Source organism: Xiphophorus hellerii, chromosome 5, assembly GCF_003331165.1.
Source record: "Xiphophorus hellerii strain 12219 chromosome 5, Xiphophorus_hellerii-4.1, whole genome shotgun sequence".
NCBI lineage: Eukaryota > Metazoa > Chordata > Actinopteri > Cyprinodontiformes > Poeciliidae > Xiphophorus > Xiphophorus hellerii.
The window spans coordinates 5,922,420-5,946,525 of NC_045676.1; the positions used below are offsets into that span (position 1 = coordinate 5,922,420).

At 36.6% G+C, this 24,106-nt stretch overlaps 1 protein-coding gene across 11 annotated transcripts in view; it reads left to right on the forward strand.

Moving 5' to 3' along the window:
* Positions 1–24,106, forward strand: part of tenm3 (teneurin transmembrane protein 3) — a 404,304-nt gene that overhangs the window by 205,264 nt on the left and 174,934 nt on the right. For 6 of the 11 annotated variants that reach the window (XM_032562226.1, XM_032562229.1, XM_032562233.1 and 3 more), the window contains 10 exons: positions 746–772; positions 5,648–5,656; positions 8,540–8,686; positions 12,981–13,111; positions 13,218–13,306; positions 17,333–17,452; positions 19,948–20,080; positions 20,368–20,496; positions 22,941–23,072; positions 23,200–23,335. In XM_032562226.1, the coding sequence (XP_032418117.1) occupies positions 746–772; positions 5,648–5,656; positions 8,540–8,686; positions 12,981–13,111; positions 13,218–13,306; positions 17,333–17,452; positions 19,948–20,080; positions 20,368–20,496; positions 22,941–23,072; positions 23,200–23,335 (1,053 nt within the window). The remainder of the gene's footprint in view (positions 1–745; positions 773–5,647; positions 5,657–8,539; positions 8,687–12,980; positions 13,112–13,217; positions 13,307–17,332; positions 17,453–19,947; positions 20,081–20,367; positions 20,497–22,940; positions 23,073–23,199; positions 23,336–24,106) is intronic. The other 5 variants (XM_032562231.1, XM_032562232.1, XM_032562235.1 and 2 more) reach the window with 2 other exon arrangements.

Genomic DNA, 24,106 nt, shown 5'->3' on the forward strand with positions numbered 1-24,106 from the left:
TCCTTCGGGCTTTATCTATCTGGACCCGAATCTAGCTGTAAGAAGTATGTCTGTCACTTTTCTTCTTCTTTTGTTTGTGTTGGAATATTATTGTTATATTCTGATGCAAGGAGAACTGCTACCCACTGAAGGAGTGCAAGCTTTTCACTCTGGATGAACGAACTATCATTAGGGCTATGTTTTCTGTGAATATGGTGCTGACATAGAGCAGATTATATGTCGAAGTGATGAGATGAGTTATGAAGGTTACATGGTAACAGTTTGATCACAGGAGCGCAATGTGCCATGTATTCAGCTTTATAAGAGCTAAAGGAAGCGCTATCACTGTTATTCTAATGTCTCATCAAGTCGTTGACGGCTCCTTTGCGTTGTTGGTTATAAGATTTATCCAGCTTAACTAATGTCCTCTGAGACTGACTGACTTCTGCTCAGGATCTGTTGGAAAATGTGATGTCACTCTAAAATTGTTCACCATTCCTGGTTAGCTTAAAATAACCCAGCTGACATACTGCTCCTTTTTATTTCCTTTTTCCTAATGCTTCTCCTGAAACTTTGTGAAACAAGGAAATAAATTATTGGATTTGTGTAAATGGGAGGCTGATTTTTGGGGGGACTCTCCTTTGTTTATCCGTTTTTTGACTCACTGGAAATTAAACTAATTTTTTTTCCTGCTGCATGTTTCCTTAACTAAATTCTGTTTGTGTCTATCTTCCTTTCTTTCCCAATTGTATCTTTCTTCACAAAGCTCACAATCCGGACATTAGAGTAAAAGGTACTGTACTCTTTTCTCGTCTTTACTTCATCGCAAGCTATTTTTATTCTTCCATTCTTTGCTTTTCTTTAAATGTACCCTGGAGCTGCTGCTTTTTAATAGTTACTTCTTTAAAGTTGTACTTTTTGATAACAGAATATGTTGGGATTTTCCTTTCATCATTTTGACATTTTATCTATTTATCATCTTTTTGTATTATGAGCCTAAATTTACTTCACATAAGCCTTCCTTTGTAGTTCATTTAGCTTCTTATTTTATGTTGTGTTCCTCTGTTTAATTTCTGAAAACATGAGCTTAGTGTCCATTTAAAAACTCAGCATAAGCCTCTTCAGTTAAACCATGCAGCAGAAGAGTTTGTTTTGTGATTAGAGTAAAATTTCAAAACATAATTTTGTTCACAATAATGACTTGCGTTAGGTTTTGGTCAGTGATTTTCAGCGACATTGAAAACAGAAGCAAATCCGTGTGATGTTGTAGCATGTTAGCATTGGTGCTCTTCTTTAAACCTAATGTGCATATTATCAAGTAGAGAAGATACAGTATAACAGTGAATCAGACACCCAATTGAAGAATAACTGTGAGCCCAGCATTCAACAAGACTTGACAAAAAAATATTTTAATTTATTACACAAACTCCTCCAAAGTTCCTCCGGATTTATTTCTGTTCAGCTGCACCTCTTCTTATCCTTGTTAAAATCTTACAGTGGAAGCCATTAAGACAAATATATCAATGATAGTAAGTAGCCTAGTGAAAGACTGGGGCACTACTATGGTGAGTTTAACAGTCTGGACCTCATCTTAGTTTCTCATTCATACACACACACACACACCCACACACACACCCACCCACACACAGTAAAGGAGTGTTGTCTGTCTTGATGCAGGGTATGTTGCTGTGCTGCAGAGTGTGGGATTGAGCTCCTGTTCTCACACAGCAGAACACAGATACATGCAGAAATGAATAGTCATAATTAGCAAAGTCATTACAAGAGCTTGATCAGCAGGGTCATGCATAATCTGCTGAACTATAGCAATTTTAGGAATAGAAATGATCAAAATGGTTCTTTGTTTCGCTGATCATTGAAGGAATCATTTCCCATTAGATTTTCTGAAATATTATATATTGTAATTTATAAATTATCATACTAAATGACTGTTTAACCTACTTTTAGTTAGCATTAAATTATAACTACGGTTGTCTGTCAAGATTTTCTTTTTCTCAATCGTTTCCTTTATTTAGATTAGCATTTCTCAAAGTCAAGTCTGAGAGGTGCATATTTTACACACCACACTTAGACAGTAGAGAGGCTTTGAAACAGATATTTCAATTTTACTACCTGGGCGAATCATGGTTTTCCGATCCAGGGGGCGTTTACTTAAGCATTTCGTGTGTTTTCTTTCTTTTCCACAGTGTTGCATAAGATAGTAAGAATAAACCACAGAGAAACTGTCAAATTCATTGCTTCAGTTTGTGAATATATCTTCAGCTGAATTGATATTTACAAGAAAAATACACAATTAGTGTCAGAATTTTCTTTTCATACCTGTAACCATACCCTTATCAGCTGCTGAGCAGCTCCATCTGGAGCAGACTGTCGAGATAAAGAAGCGGGACACTGGACCATTGGGTTTTTTTAATAGTGGTGCCATGGTTTAAAATTCCTCTATAGCTTACTACAAAATCACATATTAACAGCTTAATTAACAAGCATGAATAGTAATTAGTTATGTAAGTAACACCAGACAAATATTTCTTTGCTATTTTAGTGAAGTCAAATCCTTGTGACGGCCATGTTTTTGTTTAAATCTAACACTTGTCTCTCTGTGTATTTTCTACATTGTAAATATTCCGACCTTGTTACAGATTCTTTAAACATGCTGCAAGCATTTCTAAATCCTTTATGCTTCATGGCAGACCGAAATTGAAAGTTCAGAAATATTAAGATAAAGCAGCTGTCTTCCTCTGGTAGCCACAGGTTCTGTGACGCTTCACTGTGAGAACAGTCAGTTGTGAATAACCAACTAAAGGTTGTCAACAAAGCAGCCCAAGCCTTGAATCCTTTTATCATCAGTCGATTTTTTTTGTTGTTGTTGCTTTTTTTTTTTCTTTTTCATTTCTATCATTATCACGTAACACAACATGGGCACACTCTTTATTAATCTCTTTAAGGTCCTGCTTATTTGCTCGACAAAACTGCTTGACATTCAGCAACAGCCTAAGGCTGCGCTATATATTGTGAATATGTTTGTCATTGCATTAGCAGTGTGTGCAACATTCATATCGCCAAGGACTATTTCTAGTGCAATAATTGCTGGATGATATATTCCAAGTGTTTTAAACTTGGATTATACCAAAAACTCATGGCAGCAGAGGCTCATATGAGATGGAAATGACATGAAATGCTAAAGGTTACAGTGAGATGGAAGCACAGATGAGAAGGAGATATCATAGTCTCAATATTTACCGATATTATCTCAAGATTATTTAATATTGTGCAGCCCTAGAACAGCTGATTTTTATTTAAAGACAAATGCAATCAGTTGCATGAAGCAAACGTCCAAATGTCTGCAGCAAAGTTGATAGCAACTACATCAGATAACATTCCACACAAGAGATGGAAATCTTTTTTTATCCAGCTAGAGTTACCTCTCTATAGCCTAAACTAACGGTGTGTCCAAATTCAGGGACTGCATCCTTTGGAGTCTGATTACGTCACAGCGAGATGACAAAGGCTGTTGAAATTTGAAGGGTTCCTCCCACTGCGGCCCACAAATATGTCCCTCTTTTCCCTGCGTTTAACGACTGGCATTCTTCACCGCCTATCCCAAGATTCAACGCAGGCCGAACTGGAGGGGTTTCTTATTGTCACGATGGCAGACAAAGCGGGAGACAAGTACAGTTTTATATATAAGTGTATGAAAACCTAAATGTACAGAAACTTAAAGCTTGAAGAGGGCGTGGTATTATGCAAGATGATTTGGGCCATTGGGAGAAAAAAGAAATCTCGCTTTAATCTCAGAATTATGTGAGAATTCTGAAAAAAAGTCAGAAATCTGATCAAATAAGTCAGATATTTCTTTCCAGTGGCCTGAGTCCTCTCCTACATGTCAGACTTTTGTCAGTTACATATATTTGTTCATGAATATAATTTTGATATAAAATAAATGTATTGAATCATTTCATTAATTCAGTTATTAAAAAAGACTAAATAAGCAAAAACAATCAGGAAAACTTCAAGCTCCTCTTTTACTAGCTTTTGCGTAGCATCGTCACAGTTGCTAGGCGACAGGACATACACAAATGTAATGGCGGGAATAAATCTGAAAACTAGACATTTTGATTTCACTGCTGCTGGTTTTCGCGGGCAAAAAAGTAATTAATTTGCACACACCCCATGTTGTGAGTAAGCTAGAATACAATGAGGTTAATTTGTTAGATTAGAAGTACCTTTTAAAAATTTCAAACTTCAGCAATTTATTAAGCAGGCCTTTCATTAAGTTTACCTTTCTGACTTAATAAAAAGTTTTTTTTATTGGTTTGATGTAATATTCTAATCTTAAAAGTGGAAAAGCATCATAATTAACAGAACTAAAGACATCAGTCTGTGTGGAATTAATCTATATAAAGTGCCTCACTTAGTCAGTTGAATTACAGACTCTAATTAACTTTTCAGTAACTCTCCTGCTTGTGCTTTATTTCCACGTCAGAAAAGAGAGATTTGCTAATTGTTCTGCTAATTAATCAGAGTAACTAAAATTAGCAACACAAGATTGTATCAAGGTGTTACTTTCTATTTTATGCATTAAAACATTAAAGGAACAAGCTTATCAACAGATAGTGTATAGTACTACGATTTCCACTGATTTAGAAAAACATACACAATATGAAGTGTGAAAAAAAATCATGCCTGCATATACTGTGATATCTTAACTTAGCCAACATGGCTGCCTTAGCCAAAACGGCTAAGGCAGCCATGTTGGATTTTGTGATCAGAGTTTCCAAATTTACACCGAATTTTGATTTCATGATGAATTCCTGAAGATTTTTTCCATATGGTACTTCACCACCAAGTACAAATAGAATAGACCATTAACTCAAACTTGTGGCAAGCATACACATTCATATTCAATAAATTAGAATATACATCAGATTAAAATTGCATTTTGAAAATGACAACTTTCAAGCAGGTCTTAAACATACTTTTCATTAAGCCCACATTTTTGTTTTTAAAAGTATTTTCTTCCCCTTGGTCTGATGTAATATTATAATTTTAAATGTCATGTTTTTATTAGCTCCAAGTGGAAAATCATCATAATTAACAGAAATAAAGGCTTTCCAACATCTGTCTGTGTGTAATTAATCTATAGAATGTGATTAACTTAGCCATAAAGTTCCTGAAATCAATGGGCTTTTCAATAATATTCTAACTTATTGAATGTGTTTGTAAACCTCCATATTATGCTTATGGTATTAAAGTTTTAAAGAAAACAATATTCCTCACATGTTGAAATTTTTTTAAAAAAAATACATAAAGTTGTTTGTATAAACTACACGGCATATTTAGAAAAAGGGTATGAGGATTTTATGTGAAACTGAAAGATTTTGTGTTTGAACCAATAGAGTGGAGTAAGAATACGTCTTATATCTGATCTCTGGATAAAGAAAGATCTGAATTAAGCTGTTTTCATACTATAGTTCTAAGCTATTCCCATTATTTGACCCTGGCTTGTCCATCCTTTCTACCTTTTTCCTTTGGCTCCCATTTTCACCTTTCCATTACAGAAAATATATTTGGCAGTGCTGCTTTTGTTTCGATTTTACGTTTTTTCCCTAATTTTCCTCCCTCTCTCCCTCTTGCCCTCTCCTATTCTCAGGATATAAAGGTAATTCAAGCTAAAGACTTAATAAAGGCCTCACTGTCCCAAAATACTTCACTTTCTGTTCAGTTTTGCTTCTGGTTCATTCTAATTCTTTTCAGTTTCCTGTTTATGGCTTGATTCTTTTCTTCACTCTCCATGTTTCAGTCTTTCCCTGGTTTGCAGTTTGTCTTTTTGTGTTAATATTCTCTCTCTGGACATGTTTTTTTAAAATGATTTTCTGGCTCCATCATGCCTGCTTTTGTCTCCGATTCTCACACGAAACAGCTATTGATGATACTGCACACCTGAACACAGACTAAATACAAAAACAGTATGGCACATGTGTACGTCATAAACCAGAGCTGTGTGATTCCTGTTTTGTCTTGCTTCAACAAAGCTTGATTTCTGTGTGTTAAGTTAGCCAACCGATATCCCTGTGTCTTTTATCCTGACATTCTCGTCTTGTCCTTGTTTTCCTCTCTACTCCCCCATCTTTACTTTCCAGTCTCGTTCTTTCTGTCCAGCTGGGCTTTGCTTGGGTCTGGCACTCACTTCGTGTCTTTTTTTTTTCCTTCCTTTATTCGTCTATTTGCCAACCTCACTGTCTATTTTACAATAAAGGAATGCCAAATACAGGCATCAACTTAAGTCAGTGGAGGCATGCAGTCCAAACCACTCTGTCCTCCCAATAATTTGTGCCTGGACTACTTGTCTACCTGTTGTGTTTTCACATGGACCAGAAAATCGAGAGCGAATGAATCCATAATGCTAAAAGAACTAGTTGCAGCTTGTTGTTGTTTTCTTCAGATTTTGGTGTATTTATGCTTTGTTTTCAAGTTTTTTTTCTTTGTTTTTTTGTTTTTTCCTCCAAGTGAAGCCATGAAACTTTCATTAGGCAATTTGGGTTACAGCATAGTTTTTAGTTCATGTGAAACTACAACAAAAGTGCATTTCACCAAAGGCTGACTGTTTTGTCTGTTTGTCAGTCTGTTTTTTTATGTGAAGGTTAGTGTGCCAGTCTCCATTATTTGTCTCTGACTCTATCTCTCAGCCTGTCAGTCCATTTAAAAGATTTATCACACTGGCTGACAGTCACCAAAAGACTTTAAACACCCAAGGTTTGAACCAGTATGACTTTTAAAGTTAGGTCTTTTTGTACTGAACCTGCTGACAGCCTTATGTGTTAAAATTTACAACTTCTTGCAGCAAAGATTCTTTTAAAATTCTTTAATGTTGGAGAAAAGCACCTGAAAAAGCATTTATGACTAAGTCCAGTCAGCACAGCTTTGGACACAAGTCCACCGACATTCATTCCAGCTCGCTCACTGATTTATATGACTATTCCAGTTCCTTTTACACCCAGCTGAGCTTTTCCACATTTTCATACATGACAGACTTTCAGCATATTAGAGTTAGATTTTATGTGTTAGACCATACCAAAAGTGGCTAATGGATGTTTTTCATTTGTAATCAACTCTCTTTACTCTAATACCCTTTAAAGATCCAATTATATGGAATCCAAGTTGGTTTACATTTAATTAATATCAAACATGACAAAATAATCTTCCTGCAATCCAGTCATACAGCAAATTAAGTTCAGATCAAAGAAGAATCTTCACAAATGTGGCCTCAGTAGCTGCTTTTCCATTTGTCAGTATTCCGCTAATGTTGAAAATAAAACACAATTCCACAATTGTCGTGATTCTGATAAATAAATAGCACAAATAAAATCGCATGTGAATAAGTTTGTTCATGCAGTAAGTCATTAAAAAGCATGCCATGCCATCATCCTCCATCTACTTCTTGTTGTCTTCTTCATGGTTTGCACCAGTGGCAACATCAGGTTGTTGATCATGTGACTCGTGTGATTGCAGTTTTGCAAAATAAAGCAATTCTGAAAAAGAAAAAAACCTCATTCTAGCGACAAAACTTTTTATCAAAAAAACTGACGTTTTTTATTTATTTTTATTATTTTTATTTATTTATTTTCAAAATGTTCGCAGTGTGCCACAAGCCATGTAGAAGACACCTTAAGAACATAGAAGGAGGCACTCAAGTGAGATGAGACCTAATTAAAATTTTTAGCCTACATGCAAAATGCTATGTGAGGTAAAACACTAACATGCGCAACACCTTAACCACAGGGAATCAAGGTGGTGGCAGCAAAGTACAGTAAAGAAAAGCTGTTGCAGGCTGCAAGTTGATTAATTACATCGAAAGGTGGTTCTATAAATACTGACTTCAGGGGGCTGAATACAAATGCACCTCAAAATTAGTTCATAAAAATGTAAAAATTTCACATCACAGTGAAATTTTTACTGTATTACTTTGTGTTAGTAACTTAATATTTTAATAAAATGTGTCAATGTTTTTGGTTATGAAGTGGTCAAATGTGGAAATGCCCAAGGGGTAGGAACACTTCTTCAAGTCAAGAGACTTTTGTTGCCACTTTAAAATGTGATGCATCTTAGAACAGTCAGATGCTCTTTGACCTCTATGTGCAGTGAGATGTTTGATTTTTTTTTTTTGTTTGTTTCCACCAACAATGAGGTGAAGTTCAACATTTAGCAGTGTTTTATAATGGAATAAAAATAAGCCCCAGTTAAACAGCTCCTTGTTTCCAGTAGAGATTTACTGACCTGTGTTGGTCATCATGCTATTTCAGAGCTGTAAATAACTTCACTTTTAATGCGCTGATTAATGTTAATCATGATTTTTATAATTTTATTTGTGAAAAAAAGAAGCAGCAGCGGCGGCTTTCAGCACTTCAGTGCAAAACTGACATCCTTGAAAAATATCAACAGACTGAGTCTTGTTTCCACAAGAATTGTTCCACTGTCCATTTGTGAGCCTGTTTTCTACACTGAAGTTGCATTTCTTAACTCCGTGTCTGTCCCCTGTGCCCAGAGGGCTGCCCAGGTCTCTGCAACAACAATGGACGATGCACTCTGGAAGCCAGCGGATGGCACTGCATTTGCCAGCCGGGATGGAGAGGGGCAGGGTGTCACGTTGCCATGGAAACCCTTTGCACCGATGGCAAGGACAACGAAGGAGGTATACCTGGTGCATGGGCACTGTGTAATTAGTGGGAGCAGATGGTTAAATACATCACTGGTGTGTAAAGCATGGATAAAGATTAAATAAAATGTTAATGATCGGCGATAAAGAACTTAATGGGCCTGCAGCTCCAGCTTTGACATAGCCTGAATCGGCATAATGGAGGAGTGTGAATGCTGTGGGGAAAAAATATCAATTCATGGTTTTTCTGCTCCATTGAATTTATTAACCTATTTGGGTGATACTACCAGAAATAACTTAGAAAGTTATGGGTGTTTCTGTTTGAGCTCTAAGTTTGTTAGCTACTGTTGAGTTGTTAAATAACTTTCTTTTTCTGCTCAGCAAAGATCTTAGCTGAAAATAAAAACCATAAAGTTCCTAAGCACGAATGAACATTGGTGTTGCAAACCAAAAATGTTAAGTGTTTTCTTCTTCTCAGGCCTTCATCAAGAATGACTCAAACATTTCCACATTGGTATTTGGCAAAGGGCGTCTGTAGCTTAAAAAAAACTAGTTTGAGCCACAGATGACTGAGAAATTTTAGCAACACAGGCATGGCATACATGACGATCTACTCTCTTGTCAACACCATTTAAAGTTCTAACACCCACAGAGTTCTAACACTGTCAAGTTCAGTGTGTAGAATACTTTTTGATATAGATGATGTGAGTTGGAAGATGTATTTCCTGGGAGACCTGAACCAGATTTCCTCACATCAAGCTGTTCGTTACAAAGAAATGTCTAACTGTGCCTCCTGTCAAGCTCACAAGGGGTTTATTTATAGTATAAGGATCATTACAGACATGTGCACATATTTACACTTACTTTCTCTTTTGTTCCCACTGGGTTTAAGACTCACAATCCAACTTGTTAACCCAGGAAATCAAACTTGCACAGGACCTGAAATCTAGTATTAAATAGGAATATAACAATAGATCCAGGTCACAAAATTATTTATTTTATTTCATCTTTATTTCACCAGGAGAATCCCACTGAGATTAAAAATCTCTTTTGCATCTTGGCAAAGACTGGAAGCAGCACAAACATGCATGACACTTAGTTCAGTATCAATCAAAATTTTTAGCTAAAAAATGGCTAAAAATCCAAAATGTTTTTATTCTGTTCTTACAGTAAACGTTTCAGAACTTACAAAATGTGATAGAGTTTGTATGGAAACAATAATTTGTGAAAAATATTTCAATTCAAGTTTGACTACTCTGAACCATAAATTAATGCTTCATGAAATTATATCAATGTACATCAATACTGCAGCCACATACCCAATGAAATTATTCACACTTAAAGTTAATCAGGACTAATTGAAGGCATTATTTATTTCCATCCTAATGATTGAACTATAAGTCCGATAAAAACACACAGAGATTTCTGTCTATTTCTCATGACTGCATTTAACTTATTGATTAACCTGAGATAGAAACATGTCAGCTTAAGATAGTAAAAAATACTAACAGAGAGAGAAACAATCACTGACTTTGCTGCTCTGAATTAAAGGGAACATTTCTAAAATTATAAATGAACTTTCTGAACCTTTTTTTTTCACTAATTAAACTTGAATGGACGTTCAAAGTTCATTAGGCTCCCAGAATCCCTGAGGGAGAGGAGGTTCAGTTCAATCTTCAGAACATTTTTATAGCCACAGGACCACATAGATCCAGTTAGAAACCTGCTATCAGTCAGTGACCACCAGTCCTGGAGCCCACCCTGTCCCTCAGCCTGGGGGACAAGGAACCGCTGCATACAGTTGTTTTTGGCCTCGCAGATGGTAATCTGTCTTACAGGTGTCATACTGGGTTTTCTGGGTCATACTGAGACAGGTTGTTAGTGTGACCAACCAAAAAGGGCAACTTGTTGCTGACCAAACAGGGTCTCAACAGCAAAATAGGGAATTAGACGATGTCTTTCTACTTCCACATGATCAATTAGCTCTACAAGGACCTGTCAGGTGGTTTAACCTTGACTTTCTTAAAGCAAAATGATACATTTCCCCCATCAGAAGAAAACCTATCAATTTAACTGAATCACATCAGACCTGACATTGTATTAACATTGAAATATTTCTACAATCGTTGAATAAAATAGGTTCACTTAATCAAATAAGATTTTTCTCACCTGAAGAAAGTGACACATTTGTCATTAGTACTTAAACTAACAACGTTCTTTTAATATTTTTTTTTTTTAGCTTTTTCACAGAATACAATGAACTCTAATGAATTTTGAGGGGCACATTTTTGCAGTCAAAGAATTGATTTTATAAATTAATTCCTGGGTCTGAAAAATGTCCTCCCAGTAGAATTATGCAGTTTATGTTTGATCAATCTAAATAAATTAATTGTTGAAGTCAAGATAGATATTCCACTCTCAGTAGGAAACTGTAAAATAATCAGTTAATTTAATGTTGAAGAAAATAGATGCTAACGGTAGTGTGGCTCGTAGCTAACAGTTAGCCAGTTGCAGCGTTGTTGTAATATTACAAATGACTCGTAGCATTTCTGTTACTCTGCTTCTCTTCAATTCAGAGCGATACTATCTTGCTTAAAATAGTCTGCGCTCTTCTAATAAATACCTTGCATCCTGCTTAGAACTACGTATGGAGTTGATCTGTTTACATGCACTGAATGTTAACTGTTACACCAAAAAGCTGCAACTTTTCAGCTGCTAGATGAAAAGAGAACATGTGTTGTGAATGCTGATGTGACAGTAGAGTTGAAATGCTGTCAGCTACCAGACTTCAAAAAGCCTTGTAGAGTGCTTAAATTACAGGCTATAGAGAAGGAAAGAGATCTGAATCAGCAACAGTTCTACTAGAAGCTTCAATAAAAATCTGCTTTTAGGTTTTTCTTGAGGGAGAGCTAACGCATTGAAAATAAACTAAAAAAAAATGGCAGGGAGAGTCAAAGAAAAAGGCTGATTTAGAAATAATGCTCTGGGCTTAAGTGTTATATCCAGCTCTGAGTTTGATGAGCATGGTGGACTAATTAAAATATGGGGAACAAAGAGGAGCTAGAGAGAGAGAATGAAAAGTGTCAGAGCTTCTATGTGTTTGTGTGCCTCAATGTAATCTCAGTCCCTGATGCCTGTTCACCAGATGTACAGCTGTTTTGTGTTTTTTTTTGTATAAGAAACTGAGACAAATAGCCACTGAGATTTTTATTACCCTGCATATCTCACCCTATCCTTCCACTCCTCCATCTGTCTTCACTCTTACTGCTCTTTCACTCCCTGCCCTTCATATATTCTTCTAATCTCCTGTCCATTCGTTCCATTTGTGCTGCTTGTTATTGGGGCGTGGAATGGCATTGCTCAGAGGCCAGTACACAGCATTTATTTGGTCTACTATCAATTGGCTCCATTGCATTGGAGCAAAGATTACTACCACTTAGCTCTGAACAGATGTCTTGGTTCATTTTCTTCCATCAGTTTTAATTCGACCCAAAAAGAATGTACACTCACTGGCCACTTTACCAGGTCCTTATTCAGTTGCATATTAAAACAAATCAGCCAAGGATATGATTGTAGCTCCGTGGATATAACCGTCTAGATGGGCTTGCTGTTTGTGTTTTCAGTAAGTGGAATAAAGGAAATCTAAGTGACGCTGTATAAATGTTGGTACTAGATAGGTTTGAGTATTTCAGAAGCTGCTGATCTAGTTGAATTTCCATGCAAAGCGAAGAGAGGAGTATTTGTGCAACCAGATATTCCGGTGAGTCTAAGCTGTAACATTCTGATGGTATGATCAGAATTGTGCATGAACAGCACAAAGTTTGTATCCAATCTGTCTTGTATCTAATGGAATACGCTAGATCCTTGAGCATTGTTTAAAACAACAACTTCAGTGAGTATTGTTGCTAACAATGTCAATACTTTTATCAACTGTGTATCCGTCTGTTGATGGCTGCAACCAGCAGGATAATACACCATTCCACAAAGCTCAAATCATCTCAAGTTTGCTTGCTGACCATCACAATGAATCTGCTGCATTCAAATGACCTTGGCAGTAGGCACATCTAAATATAATATATCACCATATTTTAAAGTATGGTGTAACTGGAGATGTGCAGCGAATAAATTTTCTGGAATTACATGATACCAGGGGTGGGCATTTATCATTTATTGCGATACATTTCATGTCATGATAGCTATTGTTATCACGATAAATTCTGATTAATGATGTTTAAAACCTCCAAAACTGCCTGTATTGTTGGGCTTTAAGATTAGCGGCACTCTTTTCATGTCAGTTTTGTTAATGAAAGACCTTGTTGGTGGGTTTCAGATGGCTTGGCTGATTGTATGGATCCAGACTGCTGTCTTCAGCCCTCTTGTCAAAACCAGTTATACTGCAAAGGGTCTCCAGACCCTGCTGAAGTGCTCAGCCAGTCTCCCTCCTCAATGGCACCCCAGCAGGTAGGGAACAGCATGCAATTATTTGGAAAACTTTGATTTGTCTTCCAACAGTGACAATCACTGACAATTATATTATCTATTTGTTTATAACTCTTGTCTTTGTTAGGCGGCCAGATCTTTCTATCAACGCATTCACTTCCTGGTTGGCCCTGAATCTACTCATGTCATCACTGGAGAGTCTCCATTCAATAAAAGGTAATTGTCTGTCTGTAATCCGTGAGCTTTGTGTGTGTTTTTGTTGTTAATTAAGTTTTGTCAATACAAATTAGTAAAAATATCATTTGAAAGTCTGTTTGCCAAGGATGTTTGTGCAGAGCTCACTTCCCAACCAGCTTGTTACAGTTTTCATGCCTCTCTTGTTAGTGAGAGTAAGGTACTCTCTCTAAGTCTTACAACCCAAAGATCTTCATGTTTGGTGAACTGATTATTTTATTTGTCTGTTGGTCTGGGCCCACAAATTATTTTGTTCTTGTATCTTATCTATGGTAGTTGAAGCCAAATTGCTTTCCAAAGCCAACTAGGATGGGCTTTTAAACGAGGGAAGAAAAGAAAGGGACTGCAAGAGGAACAGAAATGATCAAGGAGAAAACTATAAAATAAATAGGTTTAAGCTGAATATTATGACTGGTCACATCTGAAGCAAACAAATAGCATTGATTAGAATGGTACCTGGTGGTGGGTAAGATATACAGAGTTAACATTTTGTCCTTAAAACCGATGTGTTTGAAGCAGAAAAAATCCGGTGGATTAAGGATTTGAGCGAATTTAACAAGGACCAAATTATGATGGCTGGACCATTGCAGTGGTCAAGAGGTTAATGCTGGTTCTGGTAGCAAAGTGACAGATCAGAAAGTGACTCACAGTTTGCTGTGTGTGGAACCACATGGAAACTGACTTGGCATGGTAGCTATGCTGACCCCTGGACCACGGAGCGATTAAAAGAGGTGGCCTGGTCTGATAAATCCCATTTTCTTTAACATCACATGGATGTGTGTGTGTGCGTATGTCAATGACATGAACAAAATATGGCAGCCGAACGGGCTACAGTATACGCAGAAGGAAAGTCACTACAGGCAATGCAATCCTTTGGGAAATGTTCTGCTGTGAAACCTCGTCTCTTTTACACATAGATGTTACTTTTACCTTCATTACTGTTACAGACCATGCTCACCTTTCATGGAAACAGTACTTCCTGATGACTGCGGGCTCTTTCTGCACAATAATGCACTGTGTCACCAAACAAAACCGAGCTTGTTGTTGACCTGGCCTTCCCAGATCAACATCCCCAGACCAGTTTAATCCAGCATTGGTGGGATTTGCAGGACAAACAAGTATGATCTATGGGGCCACCTTCCAGGACTTAAAGGATCTACTGCTACCATCTTGGTGCCAGATAACACAGCAAATCTTCAGGAGTCTGGATGACTCCATATCTCAACAGGTCAGGACTCTCTCCAGGGAAGAATAAACAATTCTTTTAATTTCCCTCAATGTCCTTGTTGTCAATTTCTCATGGCAATTAGCTTTTGTGGTGGACAGAGTCAGTTTAATGAAGAAATATGATGACAACACTGCCAACTTTTTCTGTTCACATCTGCCACAAAGATGGCATTCATGTGATCGGAGGGAAGGAGAAAGTGGCTGTCTGTAAAACACATTGAGTCAAAGTCGCGCTGCTTATGAGGAAGAAACCTAATGGCATTCTTATGCAGCCAGCTTGTGTGAATGTTTCATAAAAGGAGGGGGCCATGAACTCTATAATAAAGTTGTCCAATATTTCTATAATGAATGGGCTCACAACCTTATAATAAAAAGGATTTATTGTACGTGTGTTTGGTTGCATGTATGGGTGTGTACACGTGTTCTTGTTTAGCTGTTCTATTTAGGACCATTTCTGGCATATTTGCCAACCTTCTGGAGACCAATGGGCCTTATGGGGACCAAAGCCCAGTTCTAGTATGGCGAACAAACTTGTCTGGGATGAGAGATTAGATTTGCAGGTATGGTGTGAATTAGGCTTTGGTTAAGGTTAAGGTTAGGAATAGATTACCAATAGTTAGGCATGTCTGGGTTAGGCATAAATGCAGTTACTAAAATGAATTAAAGTCAATACAAAGCTATAATATTGGTAGAAATTCAAACTTGTGTGTGTAAGGTGTGGGAACCATTTCTGACATAATTACTATTGTCAGGAAGTGCTACCCTTCTCCATAAGCAACTTAATACACAGAAGTTCATGGTTAAAACATGGATGGTAGTTAAGGACTGGTTGATGTTAAAACCACCTGTTGATAGATCGGATTACACAATACATAGACATTGAATGCAGAGGCAACGACCTAAATGTGGGAATCAGTGAGACAGCAAGAGAAAAAGAGAGGCTGTTCAAACCTGTTGCTAAAATTCATGCTGGCTGATCCAATCACAGCTCTAAGTACAGGTGTGAACGAATGCAGGGAGGAATGAGGATTTACTGAAGCTCTGTTCAGACTTACCATTACCAGGCATCTGGCTGTTTCAATTATAACTAGAACGCTTCAAGTGTATTAGAGTTCACACCTACCACTGAAATTCCTTCTGAATGATCAGATTTACGTCCAGACAAACATGCAGCCGGGTCACACAGCCAGCTGCCAGAAAAGCAACATGAAATAACCTCAGTAATTCTCTTCAGATCTGTTTCCATGAAATCACTAATATATCCAATTACCTGAACTGTATCAGTCGCTTGATTCATTTCAGAGCATGTTTGTAGACTTATTTACACAAAATCCAATAAGACAGATTATGTTACTGAACAGGCAGGATCAGAGAGAAATGAAGCAGAATAAAATGATTTGTGACTTCAAAGGGCTTAGTGGTCGTGCAAAGACACTGCAGATTTCTACCCTGTAAACATCCGCTACAAGAACATTTTTATGTTGAATATAAAACATAATATAACATTGTAATTACCAACTACACTTCATAGACCTGTGTAAAAAATTCTAAACAAGGTGATTCAGTCATAGTGAAGGCAAGGTAAACTATTATGGCGCAATATCATATTTTATTCACTTTACACAATGTGTCCCAACACATGCAATATAAAAAACTGGGATGTCTCACAAACAAAACAAAATTTGTTTCTGTTTTCAGTGTTAATCTCATGTAAGGAAATGCCAACATATGTGGCAAATATGAAAGTGTGACAGCAACCTAAACTTTTTCTACAGTTATATGTAAAGAGTCAAATCAAGTTTTAAAGCCTTAAAAAGTCACTTTTGACTATAACTGTATTTTTTTCTTTTGCTTTTCAGCATTTAAAAGTGAATGTCTTGTACACCTTCACCTTTTACTGTTTGTTTCTACAAGGAGGATTTCATGTAAAAATTAAGACAATGTTCAGAATGAATGGTATATTACAGTATTTGTACCTCTAGTTGGCTTTATGTATTTAGAGATTCTGCAAAGCACGAGGGTGTGCTTTTCTTGTGTTTGTGTTCAGGGTAAGTATTTTAGATGAGATGATAGAAGTAAAACATCTAGAGTTCTTCTTTTACTGAATACACCGGACCATAAAATAGCGTACCAAACCGCACAGACTTGTGCCAGACTGCTCAGGGGAAATGAGGCATTAGTTGGGTCTTGTTGGAAAAATAATAAATTTTCCGCACTACTATGAATAATTAAATAATTTCAAGGCCAAAACCTCTGAATCATGAATTATAAGTACAGACACAGTTCTGTGCTTAATGTCCCTCATATTCAGACGTCCACAAAAAATTATAATGGGCTCTGATGAGCCTTGTTTGTCAGATTAAATGCAGCTTTAAAAAAAAAACAACCTTTGAGCAGGTATTAAACATACTTTAACTCAATCCCATATTTTATTGCTTTGATGTGAAATTCTTCTCTTAAATGTTGAATTTGAATTAGGTGTAAATTGAAATCCATTCTTAAGTGTTTGTGTGTATTTAGTCTATCTTGTGTTTTATTTTGGGAGTTGAGTTAATGAAATAAATGTACTTTTCAAAAATAATCAAATTCATTGAATGGGTCTGTTTATAATGTTCTGTCACTGAATTTTCTCAACCACAAGATTGACTCATGTTGGTTTTTTACACTTGTCTCTGTGTCTCTGTTTGCTTTACAAATAAAAATCAAGCACCAGGCTTTGCCAGTTTTTTCTAGTGACTGTTTCCTTTACTAAAAACCTCTGTCCTGTGGTTGTCTCTCCAGCTTGGTGTCGATAATCCGAGGCCAGGTGCTGACCTCTGATGGAACTCCTCTGATTGGAGTCAATGTGACATTTGTCCACTACCCTGACCATGGATACACTATAACACGCAAAGATGGCATGTACGTATTTCTCTCTGAGACCGTCGCTCTACATGTAATATTCAGCTATCCAGTTTGAATTTATCTTCAAAATAATTCACTTAAGAGTAGCAAAATTCTTTGAAAGTTCTTCTTAGCAACTTGAATAATGTACAATGTAATTTTCTAATCTGTTGCAGAGTGAAAAGTGACATATTAATTACAATTTGGTGTTTTTGCAAATTACAGTAATCAGTGCCTGATTTCTGCCCTTCACTGTAGCTTCTGCTTGTTTCAAATAGTGTTAAGAATTTGCTAGACTTGTAGCCTCCTTTTGTTCTAAAATACTGTGCATATTTGGAGCAAAAATTGTGTCGCTTCTTCTCATTGTAACATTTAGGGATGCAGGCATTATACTTTTTTTTTTTTTTTTTTTTGCATATGTATACATCATTTCTTTCCAGTGCAAGAGAGCAGAAATGGGGAATAAAGTCAGTGACTTTGATTCCTCCTGATTGATTGACAGACACGAGAACAAAGACTTCAGACTCGGCTTAAACTCTCTAAACAATCCAGACTAAACTCAGACTGGCATCATGTTCCAGAGCTTGAGTCTCTTAAAACAATATTAAAGGTGATCTCTGATCGCTAAATTAGGCTAAAAGGTAATTATTTTAATTCTGCCTTCCAACAATTCTGTGTTTTAGGTAGCCAACATGCATCAGGTAATTGCTGAGCACTGACTGAATGAGACCAGACTTGGGCAAAAATGCTTGTAAATGTCTCAGCAGGAGAACAAAGGATCAATAAATCAACTTTAAAAGCACAGGATTAGAGATTTTTTAAATGGAACTGATGGTTTATAATGAGCTTCTATAATTTTCTGTTTTGTCGTCATGAGATATAAAATTGTGGGAAATGCTGTCTTTGTATAATGCCACTGATTAAACTGGATGTGACTACCAATGCAAAATTAATGAACAGAAAAATGAATTGTTAGTTTCACATATATTCAGAATACATTTTAGATTCCTTTTAAAAAACATAGACTGCTCATTTATGCAGAAAATCCTACTAGTTTACTCTAAAATTGTCCTTTTCATTGATGAATTACGCCAAAAGTGAGCAGCTACTGCTTATTGTCAGAGGAAAACTGCCTCTATGAAACATGTTCAGTGTGGATCATGAAAGGAGCCAGCGCTGGAGCTAGATGTGTCTTAACTGTGTGAGATAATGTCGTTTTGTCACCCCTTTGTAAACACCATTATGCAAATTTAGCCAAGAATTATTCTGACCAGCTGTTTTCTTATACTTATGATGAGACTGCTTAAATGCTGTTGAGTGCTAGTTAATAAACACACACCTGCCAACACTTCTGAAGCCGCTTATCTCCCATGATATTTCCCAAGCTGTGCAGAGACATAATTGTAATTTCCACAAACACCCTCTTTGAAAACATTTATTTTAGAAACACTGCTTAAAATTTCAACCCATCTGTCACTGTAACTGAGTTGCCCACGACTCGATTCAAGAGGCATATTTACATCTGCTCACAATGCACGGTGTTGGCTGACCAATTGCATTCTAAATGATTCCCCTCGCTATGTTGCTGCTGTTGCTTGGATCACTTCAGCACAGTTGGCTGAGAGGATACAATCAAGTGTGACTCTTGAAAGCCTAGCAGAACAAAAACAGTGTGTCGAGCCATATGTGCTTCTCATCAAATGTGTCAAACAGTTGACAGTCCGACTCTCGAATCTACACTTTGGCTGTGTTCATTTGTTTTGTTTATAATGTCTGGAGCTAAAAACAGCTCAGAAGTTTCAGATCTTCTATCTGTCTTCACATGGCAAACCCTGGCAGGACGATAACACTACAAAACTACTTCCAGAATTTGTCTTCACACTGGCAGCTAGTCGGAACGTCGTTGTTCATACACAGCTTTTTGTTGACTTAATTTTTGTTTAAAAAATGAAATAGGAAATTTTACAATGCATTCATACACAGTTTTAGAACTTGGTAAAAAAAAAAAAACTCTGCCATTTTTTTGCACAATTTTACATAAGACCCTAGATTCTAGGGAGTGTTTCATGTTTCAGACCAACCTTTTAATAGATTGACCAACCTACCACTTAATCTTGCTAACTATAGGTCAACATACTCATGTACTAGCCAATAGATAAAACAACCTCCAAATAAACCAAGTTATCAATCAGGTATCAGTTAACCTACTGACACACATGCCAACCAGTGAATCTACCAACCAACCATCAGAAAGGTCAACCCACCTGTCAATTAATCAAGCATTTTACCAGAAAACCAAAAGTTCAACCATCATACCATCCAACCAACCAATGACTTAATAGACCAATCAATTAACTAATTAAATAAATAACCATCCAAAAATAGATCAGCCAATTATCAGCATATCCATCAATGTTAAGTTATGTAAATAATTATCTTAAAATAACTTCAGACTGTTTTTGGAGCTCTTTTAAACTAATCTACCTGGTTGTTTGTTGTTGCTGTGTTCACAGGTTCGACCTCTTGGCCAACGGAGGGGCATCACTGACCCTCAGTTTTGAGCGTGCTCCATTTATCACTCAGTACAGAACCGTGTGGGTGCCATGGAACGTCTTCTATGTGATGGACACTCTGGTGATGAAGAAGGTACATTTTGACACATATTTCTATATAGATGACATGTATATAGAATTAAAATCATAATGTGGCAATTAACCACATCTGCCACTTAGTCAAAGGTTTTTGAACTTTTTGACTTTTTAATTGTTTCCTGTGACTGGAAACATAATGACTTAGGATGTTATTAAAGGAAGATACTTGTTCATAATTTATATACTGGCACTGATTTATGAAATGAATTATGCCCAGGGAAATGAAGAAATTCATATTTACAAACAGAAAACAGTTCAACAATCTGTGTTTGTTTATTCCAGGAGGAAAATGACATTCCAAGCTGTGACCTGAGTGGCTTCATCAGACCCAGTCCAGTGATTGTTGCCTCACCCCTCTCTACATTTTTCAGAGGATCACATGATGATGGCCCCATTATACCTGAAACTCAGGTATGATAAACCTATTTGAAGGTTGCTGGTCAGATATTCCACCCATTATCCAGCATATCCAGTATTCACCTGGAACAACTGAGTTAAGAACTAGATGTGAATAGCAGTGAGAAATATGAGAAATTTGATTGTGAAAGATTGGATGTGGTGAGGATCTGCCAAAGTCTGCATTTAACAAAATTAGATGTGTTTGGACCACTTACATGTTACTTAGCAATAATTTTAACCACTGAGCCAGTATTAATACTAAGCATAATCTTACAAATGATGATACTCGTAGGATTTGTGCTGACAATGAATTGATAATGGTGATGAATTTGTGTAGGACAGTGTTCATACTAATACTCCTGTTGTAGATAAATAATGCACTTTACAACATGGATTTGTTGTAACGTGTGTTTTAGATTAGATTCAGGTGAAACAGTGTGGGCAGATTGTACTACAGCTATTAATTATGTACGTATTAAATGTTAGTTTTGCTTGACCAAATTGTGCACTCTAATGAAAATTTGTGCAGAAATGAGAATTTTTTTGACCTCAGTGCTGCAGTAAAACAAAAATCTAATCAACAATTATTAATATCATCAATTATTGTTATCGACTGATGTAAAACACCTGTATTGTGATAAATTTTTCAGTTTAAACATAAACTGAATCTGCACTGCACTGGCTAAACATCATTCAAGCTGTATTGGTGACTTGAAGGGGGAATTAATGTTGGAAAAAAATTTTTTCAACATTTTCATAACAACTGAATGTATCATAGTTATTCTTTACTACAACTATGTTCCTCACAGTTACTAAATATAGCAGCCGCACTATAACATGCCTCTAGTGAATGGAAAATACATAATACCCTCCATTTGTAAAGCTGTTATGAGCAAAAAATCTGTTGTATTTAATGTTATTGGAATGAAAATAAATGTCCTCTCTCATTCTGCCATGCAATAATCTGTTTTATTGCAGAGTACAGCTTTGTTCTACATATTGATTGTCATTTTAATGTTTATGGCTTTTGAAATGGCTGTTGCATGTGTTCTGAGGCAATGACCATACACTAAATTATTCTGAGTTCTACTAAAATCCTCCTAAAGAAGGGTGTTATGGACAAACATGCACACACAGCTAAATATAGTTCTTTTACTTTCAACAACTTCTGACCACAAATGAGAGTGTGAGCATCTGTGTGTGTTAGAAAAGAAGAAAAGAGAAGTATTTCACTTGTGTGGCTTCAGGATGAATTGGGTCTACTGAAAACAGTGAAGGAGAGCGGTTGTGTGTGTATTTTAGATTTGGGCTTTTGGTCGTCACATTGCATTAACCAGTCTCCTGTGAAAGTGAAACAGACGATAGTAGTTTAGAGTTTTACAGCCCTAACCAGTGCTCCATGATTACTTTTTATTTGCCTTGTGTCTGTAATTCTCTTGTAATACTGCAAAAAAGAGAAAGTGTGTGACTCAAGTAAGTAGGGGTGGGTATGTGGGGGCAGCTGGAAGGCGAGCCAGCCAGTAGTGGCCTGATAAATTTTGGCGAGTTGGCTTCATCAGATAGAAGGGCAATCTTAAAGGGGACATAATGGATATGTAATGAACACTTAATGTCCAAATAATGAAAAGCCAATCGTGCTGAAAAACAGTGTAACACCAAAATGGTCCATGGAAGAGGAATGTCTCCCCGAGGATCCTTTTTTTGAATAATCTTTTTCTTAATAGACTTCATCTTAATCAAAAGTGCTCTTTCTCTTGTCTCACTGTTCTCCAATTAAAACTGTGGATATTTTAGTAATTAGTAAAAAAAACATTTCCACACACAAACTTTGAGTCTTGGCTTGTTTTCTCTATGCATGTGTGGGTTGGAGTACCGCTGCTTTCCTCAAACACTCCAAAAACACACATCCATTCATCCATCCTTCCATCTTTCTATCCATTCAATTTAGAGAAAAAAAAAAGTTTTTTGACCGTATGATGATGCTACTGCTTAACGCTTGGCCCATTTCTGGAGAGAACCCACACATATATAGGGAGAACATTCAAACTCTATGTAGAAATCCAGGAGCTTCTTACTGCGATGCAACAATGCTAACAAGTGTAACGTTGTGCAACCCAATTAGCATGCATGTTAGGTTAATTAGTGACTAAATTGACTTTGGGAGTGAGTTAAATGTTGTGGAACAAACATTGTGTTGAATGTTCTCTCTTGTAACAGGCTTACATTGTTATTTATTATTCAGCTGTCATTTTAAAAAAAATCCTGCTAACATGTTAGATCTGTCAGTGTTATGTCATGACTTGACATTTCTCATCTTAGAGCTCCAGGAAGGAACTTCATCACCTCAGGGGGAACCCTGAGTAGACTGCAGGGTTCAAATCGAAATGAGACAAATTTTGAGTAGTGAAATGAAATAATTGTGAGCTTTGATTTTGTTTCTGTTGTTTTTCTGACAGGTTCTCCAAGAAGAAACTTCAATACCAGGCAGTGATCTAAACCTGGTCTACCTCAGCTCCAGAGCTGCTGGATATAAACCAGTCCTCAAAGTTTCCATGACACAGTCATCAATTCCTTTCAACCTGATGAAGGTGAGATGTGTGTCCTTGTAGTTATCTAAAACAATTAGAATCTGCAGAATCTGTACCAACAACAATGAAGTAAATGAAGTCAATGGTTAACTTTAGTGACCTTTGTGTCATTGTTCTATTGATACAGGTTCACCTGATGGTGGCGGTAGTGGGTCGCCTCTTCCAGAAATGGTTCCCTGCCCAACCAAATCTATCGTACACTTTTATCTGGGATAAGACAGACGCCTATTGCCAGCGCGTCTTTGGACTGTCAGAAGCAGTTGGTGAGCAACAAATAAAGCGTCTAACCACGTTCTTCAGATACTTTACAAATTATTTTTCTACTACTTAACGCTTGATTTCACTATCTTTGAAAAGATATCTTTTAAACTCAGTTTCTTATCTCAAAACAAACTTTTGCAATGACTACTTGCTAATTTGAGATGCGCAATACAGTTTTGCAGCGACAGCTCTCATATTCAAACTGAGGGATATCTCCTCTGTTCTTAATATCAATAAATAATGACTTCATGCAGCAGTGAGGCTCCAGAAAATTATTTAAATGCCGTTTTTTTATTTTTTTTATCTAGTCGTGTTAAAGTTCTTAAATCAATATCAGAATCGTCTTTTATCTTTTTTACTACCAGCTGGTTAAAGCTTTACCAGAACTAAAAGTTGGAAATCAAACACATAATTCTGATCGGTGCTTCTTTAGATCCTTTTTAAGCGTTTAAACCAACATAATGGTTGTTCTTGCCATTTTGAGGGTACAATATGTTGCAAAACTATAAACTATTTGATGCTTAATACAGATATTTTTCCAATCCCACATTGTAAAAGTCTGTGAACAGTTAATTATGCAATCAAAATAATTTATTTACACATTCTACCTTATTCACTAGTCTTACAGCTGTTAAATATTATGTGTGCATGAATAGGGAGCAAAACTGGAGCAAAGTTCCACCAACTTTCCGTCTCCTGCATTACAGAAAAACTCCAATCCTGGCTAACTTAATTCAGATTAAAAATATTTTCCAAACACACTTATCATATTG